The 14,091-nt window shown below is 35.5% G+C and overlaps 3 protein-coding genes across 5 annotated transcripts; all 3 read left to right on the top strand.

The window, feature by feature from the left end:
• Positions 1–2,802: 2,802 nt before the first annotated feature.
• Positions 2,803–5,314, top strand: LOC17888633 (root phototropism protein 2). Its single transcript, XM_006293822.2, has 4 exons — positions 2,803–2,916; positions 3,033–3,102; positions 3,377–3,754; positions 3,863–5,314. Exons 1-4 carry the CDS (start codon positions 2,846–2,848, stop codon positions 5,123–5,125), a joined length of 1,782 nt encoding a protein of 593 aa, XP_006293884.1. The 5' UTR covers positions 2,803–2,845; the 3' UTR covers positions 5,126–5,314.
• A 156-nt stretch (positions 5,315–5,470) lies between these two features.
• On the top strand, positions 5,471–7,074 carry LOC17887945. Its single transcript, XM_023783605.1, has 2 exons — positions 5,471–5,558; positions 5,779–7,074. The coding sequence occupies exon 2, from the start codon at positions 5,904–5,906 to the stop codon at positions 6,864–6,866; it is 963 nt and encodes a 320-aa protein (XP_023639373.1). The 5' UTR covers positions 5,471–5,558; positions 5,779–5,903; the 3' UTR covers positions 6,867–7,074.
• LOC17888552 (protein NETWORKED 4B) lies at positions 5,476–9,924 on the top strand. Of its 3 annotated transcripts, none has more exons than XM_023783604.1 (4): positions 5,476–5,558; positions 7,984–8,028; positions 8,137–8,248; positions 8,343–9,924. In XM_023783604.1, the coding sequence occupies exons 2-4, from the start codon at positions 8,014–8,016 to the stop codon at positions 9,743–9,745; spliced, it is 1,530 nt and encodes a 509-aa protein (XP_023639372.1). In that variant the 5' UTR covers positions 5,476–5,558; positions 7,984–8,013; the 3' UTR covers positions 9,746–9,924. The 3 variants fall into 3 exon arrangements, with proteins under 3 accessions (XP_023639372.1, XP_006294039.1, XP_006294038.1); XM_006293977.2 differs by lacking the exon at positions 5,476–5,558 and adding an exon at positions 7,356–7,457; XM_006293976.2 differs by lacking the exon at positions 5,476–5,558 and adding an exon at positions 7,487–7,658.
• Positions 9,925–14,091: the final 4,167 nt, after the last annotated feature.

Genomic DNA, 14,091 nt, shown 5'->3' with positions numbered 1-14,091 from the left:
GGTGTGTTTTTTCCTACTTCCAAAACCAGACGGTCGTGGGTGGGTTTCAAGACACACCGCTCACTCACGCACTCTCCACTCTTAAGTTAAATAAAAACTTAATTAGTTAGTTAATAATATACATATATATATATATATATATATATATATATATATATATATATATATATATTTTAAACATTCACTAAAAACTATAATCTATTATTTATATATTTCTTAGTATAATCGATAATTAGTAAGTTTTTTAACTTTTAAACAAATCATCTTTTTAGTTTTATAATGTATAATATAAAAAAAACCTTTCATATTCCTTTTTGAAAAACTTATTTATATAGGTTTAAATCTTAAAATTAAATGATAAAATGGTATAATTAGTTTTAATAATTAAATAATAAAATGAGGTGAATGATGATGTGGCATAAGGAGAATAGAGAAAAAGTTAACTTTATATATATAGACTAGTCACTTACTCGCGCTACGCGCGGAAATTTTATTACTTTGTTTATGAGTAATTGATTCATGTTTTATTTCGTACTTATTTTCTCCACTACAACATATTGTTATTTTCTATCTCATGTTGTGTTTGTATAGATGATCTATTTTATTTTAGTTACGATAGTAGTTGAGAAATTAAGTGTCTATAGTATAAATCGATGTGTAAGCTTAAACAGAAGTGTTATGGAGAGTTGTGGAAAAAATATGTTATTAAGGCTCCCACCAAATATAGATCTAGATCTAGATGATGTTAATATTGTGGGTCCTTTTAATATGTTGGTCCAAAAGTTGAGAATCATTTGTGGATTTCGCGCGGATCGTTGTATTTTGTATTTATTGATTTGGCGATCTGTTGTTTATTATCTATTTATATTGGTTTGTTATGTTTTTGTTTGTTATTTTTATTTGTTATTTTTTTATTTGTTATTTAATATACATATTAGTATAATCTACTTTATACTAATTTAACATATTTATTTTATTATAATTACTATTTGAAAGGACTTTTCATTTTTTTTTTTTTGAAAAAACTTGTTTACATGTGTATAAATCTTTAACTTAAATGATAAAATAGTATAAATAAATTATTAAAATGAAATAGTAAAATGATGTGGATGATGTTTGAAAAGACTTTTCATATTTCTTTTTGAAAAACTTGTTTACATGTGTATAAATATTTAGATTAAAGAATAAAATGATATAAATAAATTATTAAAATTAAATAATAAAATGATGTGGATGATGATTAGGATGATGAGGTGGGAGAAAAGAGCAAAGTTAACTTTATATATATAGATTCATATACAAATATACGATATCCAAGTTCAAATGTAACATACATTATACATTACTTGTTTGGTAGATCACGTACGTCTTGAAACAAAACCAATTGCATAAGAAACTATAAATATCAACTATAGATATCTATAAAGTTATCTTCTTATTGATTCACATGTCATATGCCCGGGGAAAAAAAGTAGAGAATCACATGACATATTCCTAATAAGTAGATTCACAAATCTAAAATTGAAAGAGAAAAAAAGAATCACGAAAAATTGGTAAGGTTTTTAACTTTTTATGAAGAAGACCCATATTGAATCTTCTTCTTCATGTTCAAAAATCAAAACTACAAATAGTCTTAAAAAAAACTAGTCGCCACCGGCAGAGCAAATTATTAGGGCAACTTGGCAAACGTAGACGTGTGAGATATCTTAAAAAGCGATAGGGACACGTGTGTAAGAATGATTGGAAGACAGAACTGAAACTGGATTCTGAGACGACGTAGCTAAACAAAACACCATGAGGTTCAACGAAGAAGCACGACCACATCTTGGTCTGGTCCTATCTATGACATGTTCCTACTTCCCCTAACTTCTTTGGTCCTACGTTCTCTCTAATCGTACATCCACTTTTAATATCATTTCTTATCTGTCAATTATTCACATGCATTGCTTTTCTTCTTCTCCTCTCTATTCAGCATTTTTCTTCCTTTAATTCAGAATTTTTAGGCTTTTAACATGTGAAAATATTTCATATATTGCTATCATCACTTTCTCATTAACACCAAACTAACAAATACATTGTATATATTTTTCATCTTTGACCCGATTCACTCTTCATACAACTACAACCAACAGCTAATGGAGTCTTATCTGATTATTATCTAGGTGCATGCTGATTGATTGATTCTTACTTAGCTTGACGATACATATAGAATTAATTGATACTAACTTTATATGACATTTACGTACATGCCTATATACATGTTATGAAGTTAGTACTTTAGCTATCGTCTGTCACACTTTTGTCCTGGCTTTTATGTCTCTGCGATAAGATTGCTTACTCATAGCAGCTGTCTATACGTACTGAGGAAAAATTGTATGTTCGACTATAATTACTCTACAACTACAAGTCAATAATCTATAAATTGTTACTCTGCATGCTTTTACCATGCATATCACACTGTAATATTTACGTAAACCAAAGTTAAATCTTCGAATGTATATGCTTTTGCAAAATAACCATTCATATATATATCCAACTACCAAGATCTCTGTCATAGATTGGAATGTATATAAATGGGGAAAAGTTAAAAAGACAATAGTGAAAAGGAAAGTAAACGACGAAACCGCAACGATTAGAGTGAGTTAACTCAAAGAGATAATGAACCAACATCATAATGAAACGACAAACAAAAGCTTAGAAATAAGATAGAAGAAGCCAATCACAAAATATTACTACATATCAATTGGGTGGATTGGGAGGACCCACGTTAAATAAATTCCAATATATAGACATCTCTCCCAATTGCCATCCATCTCCTTCAATACAGAGCAAACAACAACAAAATATGGCTACAGAAGGAAATAACCCCATCAACATGAACTCAATGTCTTCGAGTCTTCAGAGAACCGGCCAATGGTACGAACCCTTCTAGTTAATTTCACCAATAGATTCACCGCCGGAGATAGTTCCCGGTTGGCTTATCCCCGGACCATCGATCTGACATTCTATCATGTATATATGCATTTTTGTAGGGTTTTTTCTCAAGATATTCCGACAGATGTTATAGTTGAAGTCGGAGAAGCTAATTTCTCTCTTCATAAGGTAAAAAACTCTTGGTTCTTGGTTCTTGAATATTCTTGATTCTTGATTCTTAATTGGTTCTTAAATTTTTCTTGATTTTTTGGTTCAGATAATCTTAAATACAAATTAAAACAATGATTTTAACTGTGTTTTTTCTTTTTGTCGTTTACAACTCATATACGTATACACAACTAGATTTGAATAAGTAATGATAGGACGACCGTATTAATTAGTAGAAAGTATAATTTCTAAACCATTACACAACATGGTCCTAATTTTATGATCGTATGTATAGTTCATGTTAGTTGCGAAGAGTAACTACATAAGGAAGCTAATAATGGAATCAAAAGACAGCGACGTGACGAGAATAGATCTCTCGGATATTCCCGGAGGTCCTGAGATATTCGAGAAAGCTGCTAAGTTCTGTTACGGTGTTAACTTTGAGATCACCGTCCAGAACGTGGCGGCTCTTCATTGCGCCGCTGAGTTTCTACAGATGACCGACAAGTATTGCGACAACAACCTTGCTGGTCGGACACAAGACTTCCTCTCTCAGGTCGCTCTCTCTAGTCTCTCTGGAGCCATTGTTGTCCTTAAGTCTTGTGAGATTCTCCTTCCTATTTCTCGTGATCTCGGTATTGTCCGCCGCTGTGTTGACGTCGTCGGTGCTAAGGTTTTTTTTTTAACTCATAACTCTTCCTTACTTCTTTATAAGTGTTAATTAGATCCCTAATTAGGTTACTAAAATGTTTTCTTTATAATCTGTTTTGAACTTGATAAGGCTTGCAATGAAGCAATGTTTCCATGTCGAACACCACCGAACTGGTGGACAGAGGAGCTTTGTATCTTAGACGTTGCCTTCTTCGCCGACGTTGTAGCTTCAATGAAACAGAGAGGAGTCAAACCATCCTCCCTAGCCTCTGCGATCATCACCTACACAGAGAAATCCTTAAGAGATCTTGTAAGAGACCACTCCGGAAGAGGAGTCAAGTTTTCCGATACCGGGGATAATGAATCCGACGAGAGATCACAACAGAGAGATCTTGTTGAATCAATTGTCTCACTCTTACCTTCAGATAAAGGACTCTTCCCCATAAATTTCCTCTGTTCACTCCTACGTTGTGCCGTCTTCTTGGACACTTCCTTGACCTGCAAGAATGAGCTGGAGAAACGAATCTCAGTCGTACTCGAGCACGTCTCCGTCGATGATCTCTTGATCCCTTCTTTTACCTACGACGGAGAACGGTTACTTGATCTCGACAGTGTCAGAAGAATCATCTCTAGCTTCGTGGAAAAGGAGAAAAACGTTGGTGTTTTCAACGGCGGAGACTTCAACAGAGGACTCTGCTCTGTTTCACTTCAGAGAGTTTCTAAAACAGTTGATTCTTACTTAGCAGAGATCGCTACTTACGGAGAGCTAACGATCTCCAAATTCAACGCGATAGCGAACCTTGTCCCTAAGTCCGCTAGAAAATCAGACGACGATCTCTACAGAGCTATAGACATATTCTTGAAAGCTCATCCGAATCTTGACGAGATCGAAAGAGAGAAAGTGTGTAGCTCAATGGATCCTTTAAAGCTTTCTTACGACGCACGTCTCCACGCTTCACAGAACAAGAGATTACCAGTAAACATAGTTCTTCACGCACTTTACTACGACCAGTTAAAGCTAAGAAGCGGAGTCGAAGACCAGGAAGAAAGAGCAGTGGTTGTTCTCCCGGAAGCTTTAAAGACACGTAGCCAACTTCAAGCTGATACTACGTTAGCTAAAGAGAATGAAGCTTTGAGAAGTGAGCTGATGAAGATGAAGATGTATGTTTCGGATATGCAGAAGAACAAGAACGGTGCAGGAGCTTCTTCTTCGAACTCGTCGTCGTTGGTGAGTAATAAGAAGAGCAAGAATACTTTTTTCTCTTCTGTTTCGAAGAAGCTTGGGAAGTTGAATCCGTTCAAACATGGGTCTAAGGATACTTCGAACATCGATGAAGATCTTGCAGGTGTTGATATTACTAAGCCAAGGAGACGAAGATTCTCAATCTCTTAATGAACACGTCAAGAGTACTTCTGCGTTTTGGTCTGTGTAGTGTGTGTGTTGTGTATAAACCTTTAGTGTAGTGTGCTTTTTTTTGTTTGTTTCATCCTTCTTGATGCGTGATTTTTTTTGTTTTTATTGGTGTGTGTTTAACTCTTTATTGTTTGATGAGTTTGGAAAATAAAAAGAAAATCGAAACCACTAAGCCCAGCTCTATTTTAAGCCCATTAAGGCCCAATATTGAAGTTTCTTGTTCCCGCAAATTTTGTTTCTTCTATTGCAGTACCAATTGTAGCGGACGAATCCCTAGAAACAATGACGATGAAATCGAGTCATGTGATACACCGGCGACGACAACTCTTCGCCGTGAATTTCCACCGGAATTCGACGGATACCTGATTAATCACAGCTGCGACGGCGACAAAATGGAGATTATGGATCACGGGTTAGCCAAATTTTCAACCTTTACTTTGATAGTATCATCTTTGGCTAGTGTTGTGGACTCGTAAGTCGTTTGGTAGACTAGTTTAGATAAGATTGGTGATTGTGAAATTGCTTGTTACAGGAAAAATCTGGACTTGCTAATTTTAGGCCATTTGAAAGAAATTTAGGTTTTATAGGATTACAGAGGAGCTAACAATAGATTAACGAATCATATTTGTTAGGATAGAGCCAGCCTAGATCTCTTGTTAAGAGAATTATGACCCTTGAAGTTATCTTCCAACCAGCTTTCTTGTGATTTGAGAGAGAAAACAAATCTGATTTTCATGAAATCCAAAACAAAGCTCCAATGTCGGAGCTGCTTCCTCCTCCCCCTCCTCCTCCAAGGAGGGACTCTGGATTCGGTGATCCCGCATTGGCTTTCCCTGAGTTTGCTGCAAAGCGATGTGGCCTCGAAAAAGTTGTAGAGGAAGATGGAGAAGGGGAAGATAGCAGCTATGGCAAAGGGTCTTTTGATCTGAGTTCGAGATTCTCAAGCCCTTGTATCTCTCGAAGCGGATTTGATGATGTCGAAAATCCTAGAAAGGCTTCGTCTTTAAAGCTGCCTCCTTCTGGAATGAGGGAGTCCCCGTTGAAACTCTCTGGTTTCCGAGAGGAGGAAGAGGCTGACCGGAGTAGAAACTCGGGTTCCTTTGTGGATCATATTGGTCGGGAGGACAAGAGGATATGCCCGGCTGGATGCTTCAAAAAATGCTGCGCGTGTACCTGCATGTTTGTTTCCATTGTCCTTATAATCGTCGTGTTGACAGGATTGTCTGTGAACACTTCAATCAAATCTAAATTGCCTGAGGTGCTTGTCATGAATCTCAAGTTCTCGAGATTGGATGTCGCCAAATCATCAACAGATCTTCTGATGAATGCGAACTTGAACACGGTTCTTCAGCTCTCTAACAAAAACGACAAGACAGTTCTATATTACAGCCCCATGAAAGCTGATGTCTCTTCTGAGAACATAAACCTCGGAAAGAAAACGCTTCTTGGATTCAAGCAGGACCCGGGAAACATTACCTCTTTAAAGATCCCCACAAGGCTCAGAAAGTCCAAGGTCTATGATGTTGATGCTACATTGCTGACAAACAAAGAGAAGAATCTTGAAGCTGAGGTTGATGTGTTCTTGAGAGGGAAATTGAGTTTTGATTGGTTGGGGTTTAATGTTCATATACCAATTGTTATTGCGTGCGAGGATGTGAAGCAGAGTGATGTGATAAATGGACTCAAGCCTACGTGCGATGTTCGAATATTTACCCAATGAAAACAATGAAAGTGATTAATACACAAAAGACCCCCTGATCCTCTGTTTTGTTTTGTTCTGTTTTTTTTTTTTTTTTTTACTTTTTTGTTTTCGCTAATTTTCTTGTTGTAGATTGAAAACATAGAAAAAGAGAAGTGCTTTAACTCTTGTTTCTCTACAATTACCATCAAGAATCCACAAGTTATATTACTTTTTTCTTTTCACCTCATCATGGTTAATGTTTTCTAAACCATTGACTTGTAAACTATAGTTGTGTGTTGTGTTATGTCCATAAGTTTGTTGAAGGTTTGGTTTGATCTCCCTCACTCTCTCACTCTCTCTCTCTCTCTACCTAGAGGGATGGGATCAAAACACGAATCACAATGAAGCCACATGCATAAATCTTGAGCGTTGAAGATCCGCCATAAATGCTCTCTCGTATATCATTACACAATTATTGAGTCTTCTTCGTTAAAGAAAATAGTACAAAAAGACTTTGAGGAACTTAAAACAAAGCAGGTGAGATGTGAGTTAGATGTGGAGTTAAAAAGACGTGTAGAGATGAAGCGTGTTCACTTCCTTAGCCGCGTTGCCAATATTTTCAATATTCTTGTGAGAAACTAACTAATTTCTTGATTATTATATTTTCGTTTTCTTTAGAGAACGTGAAACATAAATGATTAGATTGTGGTTAGAATGATGAATCATCTTCAAAGTAAGAGGGAATGGGATATAAAGGCTTAGAGAGGCCATTTATTTTTGAGTATTATTCAGTCTCAAGCTTCTTGTCTTTTTTTGCATCGTCTCGGTAAAGTAAGTTTATTTTTCTCTGCAATTTTTGTCTCTTCTTTTTCTTTCTGCTGAAAAAAATAAAGGATAAATGCTTAAACTTATCTTTGGACTTTTAGAGACTTGTGACAAATGCAAATTGGGTTTGTTAAAAACTTCACGTGTCCTCTTTGCCACATGTGGAATCCTCTTTTCTTCTCTGATCTCATCTAATTTGTTTCTTTGGTTTTGTCAAAATTGCTTTGTTCAACTCGAGAGCATATCTTCATTTTGAGAAAGTCTCGAGTCTTTGAACATCAAATTGTCTTTGTTTTTTTCAAATGGCTTAAGTTCTTGATCTTTCTTGTAGGGTTTCTGAATCTTTCTGCACCGCAAGGTCATGGCTTCGTCTGCGGTAAGAAACTGTTGTGATCGCCACTCACCTACGACTTAGAAAGCTCATTAGATCTTTGTGTTGTTTCTCTTGGTCCTAACGTTTACTCACTTTGTATGATGTACTCAGGCTCAGAGCAAGAAGCAGTTTAAGAGGTCTATGACCAAGAAATCACACTCATGGTGGTGGGATAGTCACAACTGTCCCAAGAACTCAAAATGGCTTGCACAGAATCTAGAGAGTATGTTGCTTTACTAAGAATTGAGATCTCCACTTGATGTATATAATTACACAAATGTGACGTTTTCTTTCTTGTTTTTGTTTTGGTTTTTCAGAGATGGATGACCGAGTGAACCACATGTTAAAACTGATTGAAGAAGACGCAGACTCTTTTGCCAAGAAAGCTCAGATGTATTTTCAGAAGCGTCCTGAGTTAATCCAACTTGTTGAGGAATTCTACCGAATGTATCGCGCATTGGCTGAGCGTTATGATCAAGCTAGCGGTGAACTTCAGAAGAATCATCCATCTGAGATCCAGTCACAGAGCTCTCTTGAGCTCTCATCTCCTACTCAAGAGAAGTTGAGTCGTCGTCAGTCTGGTCATAAAGAAGAGGAAGATTCATCATCTTTGACAGATTCTGATTCTGAGTCTGATCATTCCTCTGCTAATGATGAAGACGCTGATGAGGCATTGATCCGCAGGATGGCTAATCTTGAGCTTGAGCTTGAAGAGACAAAGCAGAAGCTCCTTCTCCAGCAGGAAAGTGACAACAATGTTAACCTCCTTCACAAAATTACTGTGTATGAGGGAGAGCTTGGAGAAGCCAATGAAAAGATTCGAATGCACGAAGAAGAGATAGCTAATCTGAAGATTGAGCTTCAGGGCTGCATGTCCACTGAAATAGACGATCCTCAAAAGAGTCTTGATTTGGATAAAGAGGACACTGAAGAAAATGCTGCCACAAAAGTGCAGGCCTTGGAGGAAGAGCTAAGTATTGCAAAAGAGAAGCTTCAGCAGTTTGAGAAAGAGACAAAATCTCTAAAAAATGAGCTAGAGATCAGTAGAGCTGCGGAAGAGAAGCTGAAGAACTTACAGCATGAGCTTGTGTTGGCTCAGAAAGACACTGATAGCTACAGAAACACGCTCAACGCAGAGAAGAAAGAAGTCTCAAAGTTGCAAGAGAGACTGGCTATGGTGAAAACCAGTTTACAGGACAGAGATAACGAGATAAGGGCACTGAAAACTGCTGTCTCTGATGCTGAACAAAAGATATTCCCAGAGAAGGCACAGATCAAAGGAGAAATGTCAAAGCTTCTTGAAGAGCGAAGCCAACTTGGAGAGCAACTGAGAGAGCTGGAATCACATATAAGGCTGATTACAGAAGAGAAAGCTGAAACTGAGGAGAAACTTAGAGGAGAATCCAAGAAGGTTAGCGTAATGAAAGATGAGAGCAATGTGCTAAGAGAAGAGATTGGGAAGAGAGAAGAGAAGATAAAGGAAATGGAAAAACATATGGAGGAGCTTCACATGGAGCAAGTGAGGCTGAGAAGACGGTCAAGTGAGCTAACGGAAGAAGTGGAAAAGACGAGATTGGGTGCATCAGAAGTGGCTGAGCAGAAAAGAGAAGCAATAAGGCAGCTTTGTATCTCACTTGACCATTACAGAGATGGGTACGACAGGCTGTGGAGGGTTGTTGCAGGACACAAGAATAAGAGAGTAGTGGTCTTAGCAACGTGAAGTGTAAAAGAACAAATGACAATGTCTGCAGGACATACAATACTAGTGTGTTCTTTTGGACTTTAAAATGTTGTTCTGAAGGGACGTTAGTTGATGTTGAAAATATGTTGAATGGAGATGAAAAATGTATGTGTTGATATAATAACAAAACTAATGGTAATATTCTCATTCTTCCAAAACTCATTCTTAAGACCGTAATTAACCGAGCAACCGAACTAACCTAGTTTCAGCAACATTTTCAAAACAACTGAATAACCGAACAAACCGAACCGAACAAACCAAAGTCCCAAGACTAAAACATAACTGATAAGCTAGACAATTTTGGTGTAAAAAGGTCCATGTTAAAAAGTATCAATGGGTCCAACTGTCCAAGTAAGGAAAGGCCCATGAAAGAATCATGATTGAGAAAAGAAGGTGACGTTGAATGTTTAAAAAACACACGAGGAGAGAACGTATGGTGGTGACAAAATATATGGGCAATGGTGTTGGTGGTGGATATGGTAAGGTGGTAGGTAGCACCATTTTGTTTTCCCCAATGTCGCTGTCTCTCGTGGTAATGGTAGGTGTATCTCTTTATACTTTCATTACTATTTCTTTTTATTTTTTTCCTCTCAATCCTATCCCTACTATAGTAAAAGAGAAGTACAAAAGTTTCTTGGGTCGGATTTTTTTAAAAAATTAACCCGAAATTTTTCAATTGGATCTTACTAAAAATTTAAAGATATTAAATACCAGTTTCCATATATATTATTTCGAAATCTACCAAATTAAACCATCAATATCGGTTTTGGAAAGTACATTAATCTTAATTTGTTTAAGGAAAAATACATTAATGTATGATTTTGTATATTGGTTTAACAAATTAACCTAAAAATCAGAAATATAAGTTAAATATAAAATATTTATCAAATTATCCATAATATTTCAAAACAAAATGTTCCTTAAATATTTTATATTAATATTTAGATGTATACTTTTCTCCTATATTAACTATGATCTTCACACCAATTACGGGATAATTCATTTTCAACCATCTTTAATATATTTATTTGGCAATACTTTTGAATTTCTGGCTTGATTATAAAGCTAATCTTTTTTTCAACGCTAACCTAACTCTAAGAAGTTTCTGCTACCAGAAAATTGTAACATAAACACATATTTTACATTTTAACACGATACGAAATAAGAAATCATTGGCTCTTTATTTGTTTATTCTAGAGATTTGCAATTTTACAAAACTGCATGAAAGGTCCAAGTTAAAATCATGTATTTATGATTATGCGGTGTACCGCGGGTCAATCCCTAAACTTTAAAAATGATTCATATAGTATAATATTTATACATGTATATATGTCACATATTGTTCTAAAATTAACAATCCAACTAAAATCATACAATTTAAATAATTTTGAACATATTCGAAACCAACACAAAAATACAATCTAAAAATGATAGAATTTAATTAATAATCAAAATAAAGTAAAGCAAACACAAATAAATTATCCCGCAATGTACAAAGGATTAAAAACCCGGTAATTTTCCTCCGCGCTGTAGCGCGGGTCCGAATCTAGTTATATAGTTTAAAATGACGACCTCAAGAGATAGGCTAAAGGCAAAAGTACTATAATTATAAATTTGAAGTCAAAAGAGTGGTTGTTGCTAAAATTGACTCTCGACATTAAAAAGAGAGAGAGGAGAGAGCTCATGCCTCATGGGTCTCTCACGGTGATGGATGCGCCAAATCCTAAGTCTTGTACTGTGCCGCGCGTATATTTTAGCCACCACTACTTATGTTTCCATATATATTCTTTTTAAATAATAAGAAAACTATCAAATTTTTTTTTTTGATGTCAAAAAAAAAAAAAAACTGTAAATATTTTTTTTTTTTGTAAACGGCGTCAAATATGACGTTATCTCAAAGACTATTCAAATCTCTGACATATGCTCGTGTTTTGTTCTTCTTTCTCTCCCGCCGTGACGGATTTGTGTTTCTTTCTTTTTCTTTTTTCGTGTGAATTCTTATTGTTGGAAATTTTCGTCGCTTTTATGCAATTTTTTGACCATATTAGTGTGGTCAGGTGAGTTTTTTTTTTTTTTTTCACACTATTATTATATTAAAAAGTTGGGGAAAAAACAAATATTTGTTATGTGATAAAAACTAAAAAGAAGTCATCAGAATTCATATTTGATTTCAAACTAATATTTTCGATTTTATTGACTTTAGAGACTCAAACGTAATGCTGCACCGTGTCTCCCATTCATCAAATTATGAAAATTTTGTTGTCATCTGATTGAAACTTGTTTGTTTTGGAGTCAAATTACGATGCAAATAAACCCAAAATAAAGAAACTAACTCGGCGGATCATTGAAATGTCTCTAAACACTAAGCTGGAAGAAAACAAAAAATCTCCACAATCTAAGCCCTACGATAAGGAAACATTGACACTTAACTTACAACCAAATTCGAAAGAAATCGAAATCATAAACTAATATTAATAACAACCTGGTTTATCCAACAAGCAGATCGACTTCTTCTTTGCGAAATACCTATGAAGAATGAGATTTACTGCTAATCTAGTAATAATATCAGCTTTCTCCTATTATGATAAGAGATAAACTCTCAAAATCAAGTAACCAAGACTTAATAACCCGACAAATAATTGCCAAATATTAAACCTTTTAAAACACTTTCAAAACTAATAAACCGTTTCCACCGCGGTTGGAAGTGTTTTTTGCCAATTATCGGAAAAACACAAAATATCGCTTTTTCAATTAAAAAGTCTTTTACGTTCATAACCAAAACGGTCATAAATTCATAATTAATGAACCTTTTTCCAATTATCGAAAAACACAAAATACCGCTTTTCCAATTAAAAAGTCTTTTACATTCATAAACAAAACGATTATAAATTCATAATTAATGAACTGTGTCCGCTGCATCTGGAAGTGTTTCATGCCAATTACTGAAAAACACAAAATATCGCTTTTTCGATTAAAAAGTCCTTTACAGTCATAACAAAAACGGTCATAAGTTCATAATTAATAAACCGTCTCCGCCGCATCTGGAAGTGTTTTTTTTTTGCTAATTATTGAAAAAACCACAAAAAATCGCTTTTTCGTTTAAAAACAGTCTTTTACATTCCCCTAATATGAAACTTTTTAATCAGATTAAAATAAAAAGTCAAAAACAATTGGCAAAAAGTTTTGCACATTGTACAAAAATCATCTATAATAAGTTAGTTTAGCTTTATAATTAGGGATTAAATGTCCCGCCTAATCGAGTATTTGTGTTTAGGAATTATTTTTTCATATATACTTAAAAGTTTGTATTTACCACAATCAACATTGTTCCAAACTATAGATGTCATACATGTGTAATTTAGAAACTTAGGGATCCCCAGTTAATATAAATATTTTTTGGTGTGTTAAAAAATATTATCAAGCACATTATTATTTACTTACACATGCTAAAAGATGATCATCATTATTAACCACAATCTTTTTGTTCTACCATGATCTAACTCAATCTAATATCCATTTTTCATTATGTAGAGTATAGTGAGTGATATGTTTATTGCTCTTGCTTTGTTTGCTTAATTTGAAGAGAAAATTGTGGGCTATGCCCTCTACAGTAACAAAATTTTTATGGAATGCCATTATGAAAAACATCTTCTCCCGCCTGCCACAAGATTATTGTTAAAAAACCATTGTACCCCTGTCCTAATTGGTTGCTTGTGATTGTTTTTATTTTATTTTATTATCTCTCTTTCTTTTTCATCTTCTTCTTCTTCCAACAACAACCAGTTCCAGTGGACCAGATCCGACAGACGAACTCCGGCGGACCAGATCCGGCAGACCATAGTCAATTCTGGTGATTATAACCAGTTTCAGCAGACCAGATTTGAGGAACCAGTTCCGACAGACCATAACTCCAGCGGACGAGTTCTGACAGACCACAGTCAGTTCTGAAGAACTATAACCAGTTCAAGCAGACCAGGTTCAACGGACCAGTTTCGACCAACCAGAAAGACGAGTTCTGATAGACCAAATATGGCGGACGAGTTCAGGCAAACCATAATCAGTTTCTACGAACTTTAACCAGATCCGGCAGCGGAGACTCGGCGGACCAGATAGACCAGTTACGATAGACTAGTTGTGATAAACCAGATCCGGCGAATCATTTTTCGGCGGACAAAAACTAGTTAAGATAGACTTGTTCTATGTGACAAAAACCGGCGGACCAGTTATGGTGACCTGATTCGGCGGACCAGCTAGACGATGAAACAAGTGATGCGGTTATTACACTATGGACAATACATTTTTCTGTAGATGGACAAGATTTGGGC

This window comes from Capsella rubella, unplaced genomic scaffold (genome assembly GCF_000375325.1).
Source record: "Capsella rubella cultivar Monte Gargano unplaced genomic scaffold, Caprub1_0 scaffold_4, whole genome shotgun sequence".
Lineage (NCBI taxonomy): Eukaryota > Viridiplantae > Streptophyta > Magnoliopsida > Brassicales > Brassicaceae > Capsella > Capsella rubella.
The sequence above is the reverse complement of the archived record's forward strand: the minus strand, read 5'-3'. Positions and strand labels throughout refer to the sequence as shown.